Source organism: Lissotriton vulgaris, chromosome 4_1 (assembly GCF_964263255.1).
Source record: "Lissotriton vulgaris chromosome 4_1, aLisVul1.2, whole genome shotgun sequence".
Lineage (NCBI taxonomy): Eukaryota > Metazoa > Chordata > Amphibia > Caudata > Salamandridae > Lissotriton > Lissotriton vulgaris.
The window spans coordinates 553,813,910-553,828,013 of NC_141691.1; the positions used below are offsets into that span (position 1 = coordinate 553,813,910).

Consider the following 14,104-nt stretch of genomic DNA (forward strand, 5'->3'; position numbering starts at 1 on the left):
AGCTATAACAGCAGTGAAAAAACTTGCTGTACATCCAAGAGTAACAGTGTGAGTGCATTCTGATCTCACCTGTCAGTTCAGGTGAGAAATGGTGCTACCACAATGGCAAAAACACCCCGCTACCTAAAAATGTTGTCAAACCGGACAGCCGCATGACCCCAACTTTCATAAGATAAACAATTGTAGCAAAGGAGGAGCACTCTTATCTTCGGTATAAATAAGTCTAAGGTTCAAAATATCTTCTTGAAGACGCATTTGTATTGGTGCAAAATTCAACTAAGGATAGCAAGTTAACCGTATAACCAAAACATGCTTCTTCCCATCGGGCTTCCTCAAGGCTGCAAACAAACATTCAAAATTGTAGTTACAACTATATACGACTGATTTGCCATATAGTAAAATGTAGCAATACAATAGTTGTCCACATTGGTCACTTCCAAATCATAACAGAAGTGTTTGTGTCAGGTAATGTTGAATGGCCACTTAATATACAAAGAAAGATCCAGGTATCCCACAAACCTGTTTTCCCAGTCTCGAATGTGTGCTAAAGTGGGGTGTTTTATGGAAAAGTGGCCGGTACCCCATGCACTCTAAATTAGAATGGCCATCTGGAAAAGTAGGCATTGCATACTATTCGCGTGTCTTAAAACTGTCTTTATGTGAAGTTCCTCATTAGTGATCTCAAAACAAAATAATAAAACAAATTTACAACACCACGTGTCGTTCCAAGAGTTGCAAAATGGAGTAATGGTTAGTGGAATGGCAAGATCGACGTACCTTGAGAAGGGAAGTATTAAATATTGAGGTGATAGATAGCAATTGTAGCCGAGGAGAATAAAAAAAAAAGGAAGAATGAAAGGAGGGACGCCGAAGAAACTGTCAGGCTGATAAAACAAGTTGTAATTCAAGTATGAGACAAGTGCTACTCACAAGAGGGAGATCAGACGAGGCTCTGGATAGCAATTATCGTAGGGAAATAATGAGGTCCGCATAAATAGAGTAGATTTCCTAGACTGGTGAGTCAATGGCGACATATTTGAAGAAATTAGGTAACAGTCAAAAACAAGTGGGATTAGGGGGAGGGGGAAGCAGAGAAAAAAGTATAGCCATTCATATCGGGATGGAAAATGTACTGGTGTACACACCAATAAAGGTAATAGGGGGAGAAATTGTTGCTAGCTGCCAGATCTTTATCCTTCATTAAGGATGTATATAGGGAGCATACATCTAGACTGCAAAATAAGTATGTTCCTCATGCCATTCGATATCAAGGAGTTTGATTAGCAAATCTTTTGTATCTTATGTGAATGATGGGAGATTTGAAGCTATATGTTGCAGGAATGACTCTGTGTGACTCCCTGTTTAGGAACCTATGGCAGGAAAGAAAGGACTACCTGGTGGGAAAGGATCAGGTTTATGTACTTTCAATAGAATGTATATGCATAGTGCGGTGAGAGTAAGATTGTAAATGTATCTCTATTCCAGGTCTGTAATCAAACATAGTTCATTCCACTGCTGCAATCTCTGTTCTTCTCAAGACTCTTAAAGGACTGTGCTGTAGTCTGCACTATGCTGTGGTGTCTAACAACTGTTGGTCTATTTCATTAATGTAGTAACTACAGCATTTTGTGGATTGCCACTGTGAGCAGTGACGCAATACAAGCAGCTGCTTCCCCATCCTGAGGAAATGAGACTAAAACTCCTCACAAGAAACCTATCTCACAACAATTCCCCATTTAACACTACCCTTAGAGTCTGCACTTCCTTCTTTGTGCACAAGAGTTCAACTTCTGACTTCCAGCCATTTATCTTCCAACAAAGGCTTGCACATGATGTACATTATTTGCTACCAGGGAGTCTTCTCAGGGCAAAACAAAAAAAACAACAAGCTGGTGCAAACGTTTGAGACCCAGACACAAGCACAGCTAAGTAATAAAAAGGAAAGAATGACGAACATACAACATATTTCACAGATGATGCTTGACACTCCACGTTTCAAACATGCATATTTATGTTACCATTTTGAGTTGTATGTGTTGAGGAAATTATTAGACCATGGTTAACTGCAACTAAGAAATGGAAATCATCACTTTTGCCAAAAGGACATTAGCCTGGCCACAGAAGTAAAGTGTAGCACACGCCTGTGCAGATTTTCACATCAACGTGGTACACACACTGAAACTCAGACTGAAATGTGTAAAGGACACAGAAATAGTGGCACAAGCAAAACATGAGAAATGTGTTGGGGGCCAGTGCTAGCAAATTCAATGCTCCTACATATACCTAATAGGTTATGGAATAGTATAGAGTTGTTAGAATTTAGAATAGAAAAGAGTTTGAATAAATGACTATGAATGTAACAATGTAAGTACTATTTGAAGAAATGTATGCAGAAACAACTTGGTTTTCCTAATCAGTAGTCACAAATCTTCTGTGGTGAGACATAATGCTGAAAACATCAACAGTGTTGAAAAAGCATAGAGCTATTGGCTGGAAGTATGCTGTGACACCTATGCTAGAGAAGAGGTAGATATGGGTAATGGCTCAAAGTGTGAAAGACTAAAATAATTTGGCTGATGTGGAGGGATCACCGATATGGGTTGATGTAGCAGTGGTCTCCCACTGCAATGTCGTTCAGACAATTAACTACCATGAACACAGACAGAGAAGACTCAAAGTTCATGTGGAAACAGAACTATTAAAAAGTGCAAAGTAATGTCTATTCTGTTATAGTTATGTACAATAAAAAGATCCTGTGGGTCACGGTTTGACTGTAGTGGACAATACAAGGGGCTACCTAACCAAATGTGCACTTTAACAAGTGGGGTGATTGGGTGCTATGGCACTCTGGTCTATAAATGCTAAGTTTTTTTCTGATTGAAATAAAAAATCAATAGCAACATCATGGAAAAAGTCAAACAACTGCAACAATAGTTCAAAGGAATCAGCGGAGGGAAGTTGCAATAACACCACAATAGTAGAAGTAGTAAACACTGAAAAGCTTATTATCACAGTTACTTACCCGTTCCTAAATATGGTCTGAAGTGGTCAGACAGTCTGTCCAGGAGGGCATTTAGAAGGTCCAACCCGAGCAATGCCACCTGTAAGGAGAACAAAGCAAAGTATATGGTTAAAATCTCATACACGAACACAGGAAGAAACAAAGGAAGTTGTGGCTTTTGTATTGCTACAGGGTTCTGGTGCTGTGCAGGCAATGCCTTACTCTAAGCCCACAGACACTTACCAAGTGGGGCTAGAATAAAGAGCCATAGACTGCTTGACAATCTAACCACATTCCATTAAATATTTCTTTGGCACTCTCTTTTTAACTAAAGCATTCAGTATTACTTTACCTCTTACTCTTCAACCCTGGAGTGTTTTATCAGTAACTATGTGTCTTGAGTCTTCTCATAAGGAAGAAGTGATTCCCCAATCATATGGGATAACTTTGGAAACTTCTGTATGAATGTTTGTATGAATATATGTATAAATTGTGGACAAAGCTAACTGCTGTAGAATAAATAAATATACAGAGCTGCCCTATTTGTATTCTTAGAAGATGTATCAATTAGGTCTCTTCATTCAAATTTCCACTGGAATTATCGGTAGGGGTTCAGTAATAATAATAATTCTTTATTGTTTGATTACTTAAAATCTTACAATGCGACATTATACATATAATATATACTGTAATATAAAACCACTAAAACAAGATAAAAAAATGCAGCATCAAATTCTGAACCAGTTACAATACAAATATACCAAAAGTGTAAACAAGGTTTCATACTGTGCAAAAGTTTTCTTAATTATAATCTTCCAATTTTGCTCTTACTCTGAACAAAAACTTTAGAAAAGCAGAATTCATACTTATATCATTAGAGTGCAGACACCTTATCAAAGCTTGCCTACATATCCTTACTCCTCGCGCATTAAAAAGTGTTTTAAGTATCGTTTTTCTTCCAGTTTGCAGTTCAGGGTAGAAACACAACAAATTGGACAATATTCTCCTCTACGGTTTTAGACAATCTGCATACTGTATCTCCCTCCGACTTCATCCATGGAGGAAGATGGCATAGTCCAGGGAGTACACCAAATCTTGCCTTCATAAAGAATTGTTTGTTTTTTTAACATCCATGGTATTTCTAAATAAACTTGAATCTGCTTTTTTTGTAGACCCACTAATTATTGGCCATGAGCGTTTTCTTTTTGCCAATATGTCTTCATCTCGAATAAATGAGAGATGATTGATTGCCTTTTTGAACGATTCCTTGTTAATTGTATTGTTCAAGATAGGCATCACAGCAAATTCTTCCAGGGCTATATTTAAAAATTTCCAAGCTTGTAATTTCCTGTTGTTATTTATTTCTTGCCATAATAGCTGAGCTGAGACAATTGGTTGTCAAGATCATTTTTTATCCTGTTCCATGCTTTGATAAATTGAACCTTTCCTGCGTACAACTGGTTATTTAGACCAAACTCCATCCTTCTTTGTACAGGTGATGCATTATTTGGTAGATAAAAAAAGTGATTGAAAAGTTTTTGAGACTGCATTATTTATAGTCACAGTATCTTTCCCACTTAATGCCTCGCTACCATATGTAAGAATGGGGAGGAGTTTTTTTCCGATAACACCTTTAAAAGGGGGCGATAAGTAAGATTTCCTAGTGATTTCTGCAGTATCCTGAATGCTGCCGTCAAAGCATTTGCTTTCCTTTGTATATCTAATTTATGTGGGTGAAAATTTCCATTTTCATCGAATAATACTCCCAAGTACCTGTATGATTCAAATTGTTCTAGTTGGATATCCTCCATGAACCATTTGGATTTATGTTTTAATCTTACATTTTTAGTGATAACCATAACTTTAGTCTTGGTTTCATTTATCACCATCCCGTTTTCTTTTGTATGAAGATATTCGATTTATTAGGCTTTGTAATCCCACTTTTGTTTGTCTTAGAAGTATGACATCGTCTGCATATAGCAGATTGGAAATTTGTTTGCAAGCCAGTTTTGGCAGGTGTGCGTTTATTTCATCCAAGGCCTCCGTTATATCTGCTACAAACAAGTTAAAAAGTAAAGGGGCCAATATGCATCCCTGCTCAAGACCTGCTGTTGTTATTACTTCCTTTGTTAGTGTGTGGCCATCCTCCATCCGCATTCTAACCCATACATTTGTGTACAAAAGTTGGATAAGCTTTAGAAATTGGTCTGGAATATTTTTTTGCTGTAATTTTCTCCATAAGAGACATCTTTGGACACATTCGAAAGCAGATCTACAATCTACAAAGCACAAGTACAGAGGCTGTTTCATTAAAATTGATTTGTCCATTAAAACTGATAAAGCTAATATATTTGTTGTTGTTCCAAGTCCCTTAACAAACCCAGTCTGATTCAGAGGTAATATCTTGTTAACCATTGCCCATTCAGTAAGATTTAGAAGTAAGATCCCTGCAAACAACTTAGCATCTGTGTCCTGTAATGTTATTAGCCGGTAATTTTCAGGGTGTGCCCAGTTTCCTTTTCTTATAAATGGGGGATATTAACGACCCTCTCCAGGATTCCGGTATTTTTCCTGTCCGTACTTGTGACGAGGCGGGACAATCCAGTGAGGAGGCAAAGACAAATAGAGACTGGTGGACTGATATACCTCTCTGTCCTCCTCTTGTCCCCTTCCAGCAGGAGGAATGGCTCCCACAATCACAGACTTTATTGAACACTGACATAGAACAGGTGGCGGGTGCCTTTAACTGGGGCTACCTACAGGACGAAACTCCACCCCCAGATGACGTCATCACGCCCGGGACGTCAAAGGCAGGGAACTCCAGGAAGATGGCGTACAGCGTTACCGGAGAGGTGGAAGACACAGTGTGGAGAATAAGGCAGAGAAATCAGACTGCGGAGGACGAAGATGAGGAAGAGTGAAGGCTGGGACCATTACCATCACGTCAAAGCCAGGAGGTCCAACGACCCCACGAGTGGCCCTGCCACGTTCCAAGGGAAGGAGCGTGGCTGGAACAGGTACGGGGCAAAGTAGCGGGCTGGGTAGGGAGAAGAGACCGCCCGAACGTCTAGTATTAAGTCCTCAACCACTTGCCTGTACTCCTTGTACATAACACCACTTTCCCCACCCACAAGCACTCGAGCACTGGTTCTCGCCCGAACGCGTGTGACTACACCCTATGCACTGAAGAGTGGTGTCTCCCTCACCCCCGGTCCCTGCTGTATAAGCCTGATAGTAGGACAACGGTCCTGATCTATTTTTCTTTGTTTTCTTTTTTGGTTAATCCGGGATACTGCTAATGCCATGGGCCATCCAAACCAAGGGAACGGCCAGACAGGATCCTACAGAGCAATGCGAATTCCACATAGAGTGGACCCTACACCCAGAGTTAATATGGATCCCACAACCTTTGCTAAATAAAGGCTGCCCAGTCGACAAAAAAGGGTGTTTGGAAAAATGAAACAACCTGGTCTACTCTCAGTTACTGATACCCCGCCACAACACTATTTCTTTAAACACTTCCGTGAGGTATTCTGACCACACATCCGCTTTTTCTTTGTAGAGGGCAAACAGAATTCCATTAGGTCCTGGTGCCCCATCCTTCTGTTTAGTAATTAATTTAGTTACTTGGGATTTTGATATGTCAATTTGACTGTCAATGTCTCAATTTGTTGGGGTTCAGTACATAAAACTAAGTGATGGTGGGCTGTAAAATTGGTAAGTAAGATGGGACTAAAATGCTCACCATGCATTAGTTTCCAGATGGGTAGAGCAGTACATTTATTTGCAAGAGTTCCATACATCCCTCAGATCCCTATTCCATTGTGTTATTGCTGGGATCTGATCATGTGGGCATGTGTGAAAACACCTTCTTGTTATCATATGGTCTCTAAGATGAGCAAGAAGAAATTCTTTTAGCTCTGGTGAGAACTTGGGAGATAAGTTTAAAGCGTGTGGCGGAGTGTGTGGTATATAGAAATGTCCAGCATAGTAGTCGTAGCTCTGTCACGATATTGATCAACAGTCAGGAAGATCAAATTACAGATTAAGTGCCCTAGGACTCGGGGGCGTGGCTAGCTGGCCAACATGGCGGACGGAGTTTGCTAGTGCTCCGGTGCCGCTGGGGGAGGAACGATCCTGTCGCCCACGCTGAGGGGCCATATCCGACCGAACACGGCTGTATCCTGTAGCTCCTGCACCCCGCCTGCCTCGCTGAAAATCCTGGAGCTCTGGCGGCCGGTGCTCCGGAGTTACGCCGTGGCCGAGGGTGAGGCCTGGTGTCACGCTGCGGACCGGGGACTCGAGTAGCAGCGGTACCCGGAGGACGAGGGCTGAAAGGTGGCGGCGCGCCGGGGGCCCCGTGACCGGAAGTGCACCCCTGGAGCAGGAACCCCGACCCCGCGACAGCCGAGAGGGGCAGGCGACACCCTACGACCCCGGGTGCCGGGGGAAAGGACGGAGACTGCGGACGGCCTTGAGCGGTGGACTGAGGCGCCGGAGCGCGGATGCTGTGACCCGTGTGTTCCTGCCGCTGGTGGCGACCACTGACGGGAGGGCCCCGCCGACTGAATTACCCCCTGCCCGCGAGGGCCGAAGGTGAGAGGTCCGAGGAAGTGCGGAGGGGCCTGGTGTGGCGATGCTGCCCCAGCTGAGGGCGGACTAAATTCGGCAGGGACCCCTGGACTGAGGACCGGGTCCGGCCGGGACGCCCTGATAGCCCGGCTGCAGCGAGGTGGTGCCTGGGGTGTCTGGGCCTCCCCCCGGGGCGAGCTAGAGACCGGGGCGCCTGGAGTGGGGCTGATCCTACCCCTGGAGCGCCATAACTGTTCCATTGCCGGCTGGGCCCTAGTCACGAGGCACCGGACCGGTGTGGCTGATTCGGACGGGGTGGCACCCACTAGATCCTGCTGCTGTTCTTGGGCCCTTGATGTGAGCCGAAAGGGAAGAAATAAATAGCGCCTCAGGATGAACGGCGCTACGGTGGGCCCTGACACCCCTATAAGCTAAGCGCCCCCCCTTAGCAGGGCCACGGCGGCCTTCGACGGCTACCCCAGGTAGTGGATGCTGGGTGCGACCTGAGAGGGGGCAACAGACGAACCTCGGACGGCTGGTGATCGCCTGCGGACGCGACCCTACCGCCGTCTGGACACCGGGCGCTTAACATGGTGCGCAAAGGCATGAAGAACACGGAGGGCAAGGAGGGGCCAGGCGTGGGCCCTACTCCAGATGCGAACCCCGGGGGCTCTGCGCCGCTGACGCTGGCTTCCACCCTATCAGAGAGTCAGCAAGGTGATAAGCTGGACCTTATACTCAAACAGATCAGAGACTCCAGAGCTGTGATGGAGACGCAGATGGGTACCCTCACCACTAATCTCTCCTTGCTTCAGGCGGACCATGAGAAATTAGCGGACAAAGTTGAGGATCAAGGTCTATCGCTGGCTGAAATTGCCCCGGCGGTGGCGGAGCACACGGACTCCATCCAGCTGATTCAGCGTCAAGTCAAAACCCTGATGGAACGTGTGGAGGATGCGGAAGGGCGTAATCGACGCAATAACATCCGCGTTATTGGCCTGCCGGAAAGAAGCGAGGGATCCCGTCTGGCGGAGTTCATGGAACAATGGTTCCGGGATAACGTCGCCCCTGAAGGTCTTTCACCGTTCTTTTGTGTCGAGAGAGCCCATAGGATCCCAACAGGACAACCTAAACCGGGCCAACCGCCAAGACCGCTCATTGTCCGGATCCTGAATTACCGGGACAGAGACATGCTGCTGAACCAGGCCAGAATAAAATCGGTCATACCGTGGGAGAATAAAAGAATATCATTATACCCAGACTACACCACTCAAGTGCAAAAACAACGGTCGTCATACTATGAGCTGAAACAGAAACTCCAAAAGGCGAAGTTACGTTATGCCTTACTGTTCCCTGCGCGCCTGAAGGTGATCCATGACAAGAAAACTCACTTTTTCGAAAGCCCCACAGATGTGGAAGAGTGGATGGAGGTGATGGACATTGAGGAACGGCTGGACCCGACACAGGATTCTACAGATGCTGGGTCCAAAGACGGCCAGAATCAGGAGGTCAACGGGGACGGCGTCCGACGCACTCACCCAAGACAGCGTAAACCGACTGCCCATCAGCAAAAGCAGGGACAGATGGATGCAGTGGCAGCCGTGGGCACCTTCAGGGAGGACCGGGAGGCAATTCATACGGACACCGAGGATAGCACAGTCCACTCGGACTCGGACAATAGTATGGTCCTGTTTCCAACGGTGACACCTAGAACCGCGGACGAACTTATGGACAATGCCCAAGAGTAATACCTCCTGTGGACTGGACCTGAAGCTTGAGTACACCACAATATCCTTTTTTTATGTGTGAATTGGGGGGGCGGTGGGGGGGGGGGGGGGGGGAAGAGAGGTGAAATGTGTTTGCTCTGACAATATGTGTGGCCCTTCTCTGATGGCGGACACTACGTGCCCTACCCTTGGGTGGGGAGGGAGCCTCGGATGTGAGGGCTGCGAGATATGACTCCTGTCTCTCCTGTGATCCTACGGCGCTTGGCAGATGTTCACTGGCTGTACCAGTATGGGGCCACCCCTGTTTCCCCCCCCCCCCTGCCCCTGCCCCCTTCCTCTTTCCCCCCCCCCCTCCACGAGACGTGGCTACACATGTCGAATAATTCCGATGGAACTCTCCCAGCGGCGCCGTTGAGCCGGCGGCTTGATCGGGCATGGCACTAAGGACACGGCCAGAGCTTGGCCGACCCCCCACTAGCGTATGCAACGTTATCTGTTTTATTATGTTACACAGTTTATTGTTCGGCACAGCGGAGTTCAGAGGCTGCGCCTCCACAGTTGGGGTTTGGGATAGGGTGGGTACTGTCTCCTGGTTGACACGGGCGAGTCACTCACTAGGACATATGGGAACACTCATTGCGACACCCACACGGGGTTATGGCTGACGTACAGGGTAGGTATAGGCTGGTCACCTGTTATGTGAGAGGGCTGGGGGCAGTGCAGAAAAGACACAGGGTGCATGCTTTCCTGCTACGACAAAAGGCACATATAGTGTTCCTACAGGAGTCACACTTGACACACTCCGAAGCACTCCTGCTGCGGAAGAAATGGAGAGGCACTGTATTCTCTACCACATACTCTGCATTCTCCAGAGGGGCCACGATATGGGTACGGCATGGTACTCCTTTTGTGGAACTGGAGAGACGGACTGACGACCAAGGACGCTACGTACTAGTGATAGGTACCCTAGACGGGGAAGTGGTAGTGCTGAGCAGCATCTACGCCCCGAATTTTGACCAAGATAAGTTCTTAGCTAAGGTGGGCCGGGCTCTGGCGGACTGGGCGGACGCCCCCTGGATCTTGGGAGGTGACTGGAACATGATCTTAGATGTGACCCTTGATAGGTCACACCCCCCCCTTCAGGCGGCGGGAACACATAAACTATCTGAATTGTTTGGGACATGGCTTCGGGGCTGGGGATTGGTTGACACCTGGCGCACATTGCACCCGACACAAAGAATATTCATGCTACTCCCCTGTACACAACCTGCACACCAGACTGGACAGATTTGTATGCTCCAGCTCTCTCGCGGCCAGATGCGACGCAGCAGATTATCTGGCTAAAACGTTCTCGGACCACCGGCCGTTGGCGCTCGACTTACACTGGGGTAGAATACCCTCGCCTGTCCCTACCTGGAGGCTTAACCCTGCGTTGCTCGCGGATGGCCCGTTTCACTCACATATAGCTGAGGCCTTAACTGGCTACTTCGATACGAACTGGGACTCTGCGTCCTCGAACTTAGTGGTGTGGGACGCAATGAAAACCGTAATTCGGGGGGCTGCTATAGGCCGCCTGGTGGGAGCCAGACAGGAGATCCATAGTAAACTGTGCGAGGTAGAGACGCGGTTAAGTGACCTGGAAATTGCGGTGGGGCAGGACCCTGACCGCCGGCCGGATCTACAGCAGTGTAATATCGAATATGCTGAACTACTAGAGACCCTGAGGGTGATGGACTACGGAGCCTATTTGAAACGGCAACAGTCAGAGGCAGATAGGTCCGGTGCTCTGCTCGCCCGGCTGGTCCGGGACGCCCCTGAGAGCCCTACAATAACGTCTATCCGGAACACGGCAGGTGGTTTGATACACACTCAAATGGGTATTAATACTGTGTTTAAGACACACCTGGAGACCCTCTATGCTCCCCCCTCTGTAGAGGACAGGGACGAAATGACGGAATTCCTGGATGACTTGACGCTCCCAGTGCTGGCCCCGGGAGTCCAGGCAGCTCTAGCCGGGCCTATAACACAGCAGGAAATAAAGGTAGCGATCCACTCACTTAACCGGGGCAAAACCCCGGGTATGGATGGCCTACCAGGGGAGTTTTATCAATCATATACTGATGTGCTGGCCCCTGTCCTGGAGAAAATATACCTCACTGCGTACGAGGCTGGCCATCTCCCGGCTACCACCATGCAGGCCTTGGTGATTTCGATCCCGAAACCCGGTAGGGACCCTCAGGATGTAGGTAACTACAGGCCCCTTTCTATGCTCTCCACGGAGTATAAGATTCTCAGTAAAGCTATTGCCTTGAGGATCCAACATCACCTCCCTGGCCTGATCCATACTGATCAATGTGGCTTCCTCCCAGAGAGGAGTACCTCCCAAAACTCGAGGCGACTCCACGCCCTCATGACAACTACACCCCACAATCTGCCACACGCGGGCTGTATAGCCCTAGACCTCCGTCAGGCGTTTGACTCTTTGACGTGGAATTTCATGTTCGAAGTCTTGCATTGCTTTGGTTTCCCGGAAGCCCTGATCAAATGGATCCGTTTATTATACACGGGTCCGACGGCCAGGGCGCGCACAGGAAGACACACTTCAGACAGTTATGAAGTCCACAGGGGCACCCAACAGGGCTGCCCATTGTCGCCACTACTGTTTGTGTTGACACTGGAGCCCCTGGCTATTGTGCTTCGCAATAGAGCTGCGGAGGACGGCATACCGGTGGGAGGCACCGACCACATGATTTCAATATATGCCGACGACATCCTGGTGTTCCTCCGAAACCTGCGAGGAGACCACTCGTCTCTGGCGGATATCTTCAGACGATTTGAGGACATATCTGGGCTGGCTATAAATCCAGGGAAGTCCCTGGGCTTCTTCTTTCGAGATGACCAACAACCTCCGCTCATACAGTTCGGGACCTACGACATACAAGTGGCACCGACCACGTTCAAATATCTCGGAATACAGGTCTACCGGGACCCGGAGGCCCAGATTGACGGTAACATCCGTAAGGCCATTACTGGCATACGAGGTAGCGTGGGCTTCTGGACGTCCTTGCCCCTATCGGTAATGGGACGAGTGGCGGTCTCGAAGATGGTCCTACTTCCCCGCATTCTATATTATTTTGTGAACCTACCGGTTCTGCTGCCGCGTCAGATATTTACCACACTGAATACATTATTGGTCACCCTCATATGGGGTTCGGGGAGGAGGCGGATCAGCCTTAAAAAACTGCAACTGAATACTAGGCAGGGCGGCCTGGGAGTGCCGGACCTGCGCAGTTACTACTATGCCAGCCAACTCCAATGGCTGACCCGATGGGTTGGGGGCAGGGACTTGCATGAGATCGCTTACACGGAGGACAAACTGGCGCGGGGAGACCTGCACTCCCTCCTCTTGCCCAATGCTAGGATTCCTAGGGACTGCCACCCCCTCCTGCACGTGGCCTTGACCTGCTGGAAGAAAGCACTGTCGTACTCGAATGGGACCCCCCCATATGCGGACAATATACCACTACTGGGACTCCCGACACCGCAGGGGACTTTAACACGGCGCAGATTACGACCCTGGGTGGAGACCGGAGTGGACAGGGTGGGAGACCTGTTCGGCGACGACACCATGCTGGACCATGACTCATTTGTGCAGGCCACGGGAGCACCTTCACGCTTCTACCTACTACACGCCTCGGTGACGCACTATGTCAAACGGGCTTGGGCCCCGCAAAGGACGAAACCAGAACAGCATGAATTAGTGCATCTCTTATACTACATGGGAGCGGGGGGACACCTAGTGAAATGGCTATATACTGGCATCAGGGAACATGTACCTTCACCGATTGCTACACTCAGGGAGTCCTGGACTGCAGACTCGGGGGGGAAACATAACGGACGGGGAGTGGAAAATTATTTTAGGCCATCATAGACGGGTGTCTAGGAATGTTAAGTTTCAGTTCATACAGGCCATGGTTCTCCACAGAGCTTACCTCACACCCCAGAGGCTGCATCGGATGTTCCCTGCCACCGCACACTGCTGCCCGAGGTATCACCAGGATGAGGCACATATTCTCCACATGCTATGGACATGCCCGAAGTTACACTCTTACTGGGGAACGATCAAACATACACTACACTCCATAACAACACTCCAAATCCCTGAGGGAGCGTTACCATGCCTACTGGGGAACAGGAAGCGGCCCAAGACATGCAAGGCACAGCTGAGATTTACGGACCTGGCGCTGGTGCTGGCGATCAGGGTGCTCACCATGAGATGGAAGTCACCCAGGGCCCCGCAGATAGAAATGTGGCGCAGCGACTTGCTGAAATGGGGCAAGGCAGAATCTGCGGCGCTGCGAGACGAGGAGAGCAAGGGCCTGCGCAAATATCCTATAGCTCAGGAATGGGACTTAATGATGATAGACCTGGAGGAGATAGACCTGGACTGCTCGGGAGGCCCGGTGGGATGAACTCACAAATGAGGCGGGAGGGGGACGAGGCTTAAAGGGCACCAATGTAACTCACAGGGGCTAGACCAGACCTACGGCTTTTACCACTTCAGACATACATAGTGCCACCTTGACCCGGGATGTGGAGTGTACGAGTGAGAACGGCCAGGAGACAGGGGGTGGGTGGGCGGTTGGGGTGGAAGGGACAGTTGGGGTATGCTACTTATGACGGACACGATTCTGGAGGGTACGGAGTACATATGGGAATCATCCTGGGGATGCTCTGATAAGCAATTTGTAACTGAAATGCACTGTTCCCACAAGTTTCTGGGTTTGAAAACGGAAAAGACTGA

The 14,104-nt window shown here is 48.2% G+C and overlaps 1 protein-coding gene across 36 annotated transcripts in view; it reads right to left on the minus strand.

Moving 5' to 3' along the window:
* Positions 1-14,104, minus strand: part of CLASP2 (cytoplasmic linker associated protein 2) — a 1,795,600-nt gene that overhangs the window by 1,640,972 nt on the left and 140,524 nt on the right. For all 36 annotated transcript variants that reach the window (XM_086964693.1, XM_086964694.1, XM_086964709.1 and 33 more), the window contains exon 2: positions 3,023-3,101. In XM_086964693.1, the coding sequence (XP_086820819.1) occupies positions 3,023-3,101 (79 nt within the window). The remainder of the gene's footprint in view (positions 1-3,022; positions 3,102-14,104) is intronic.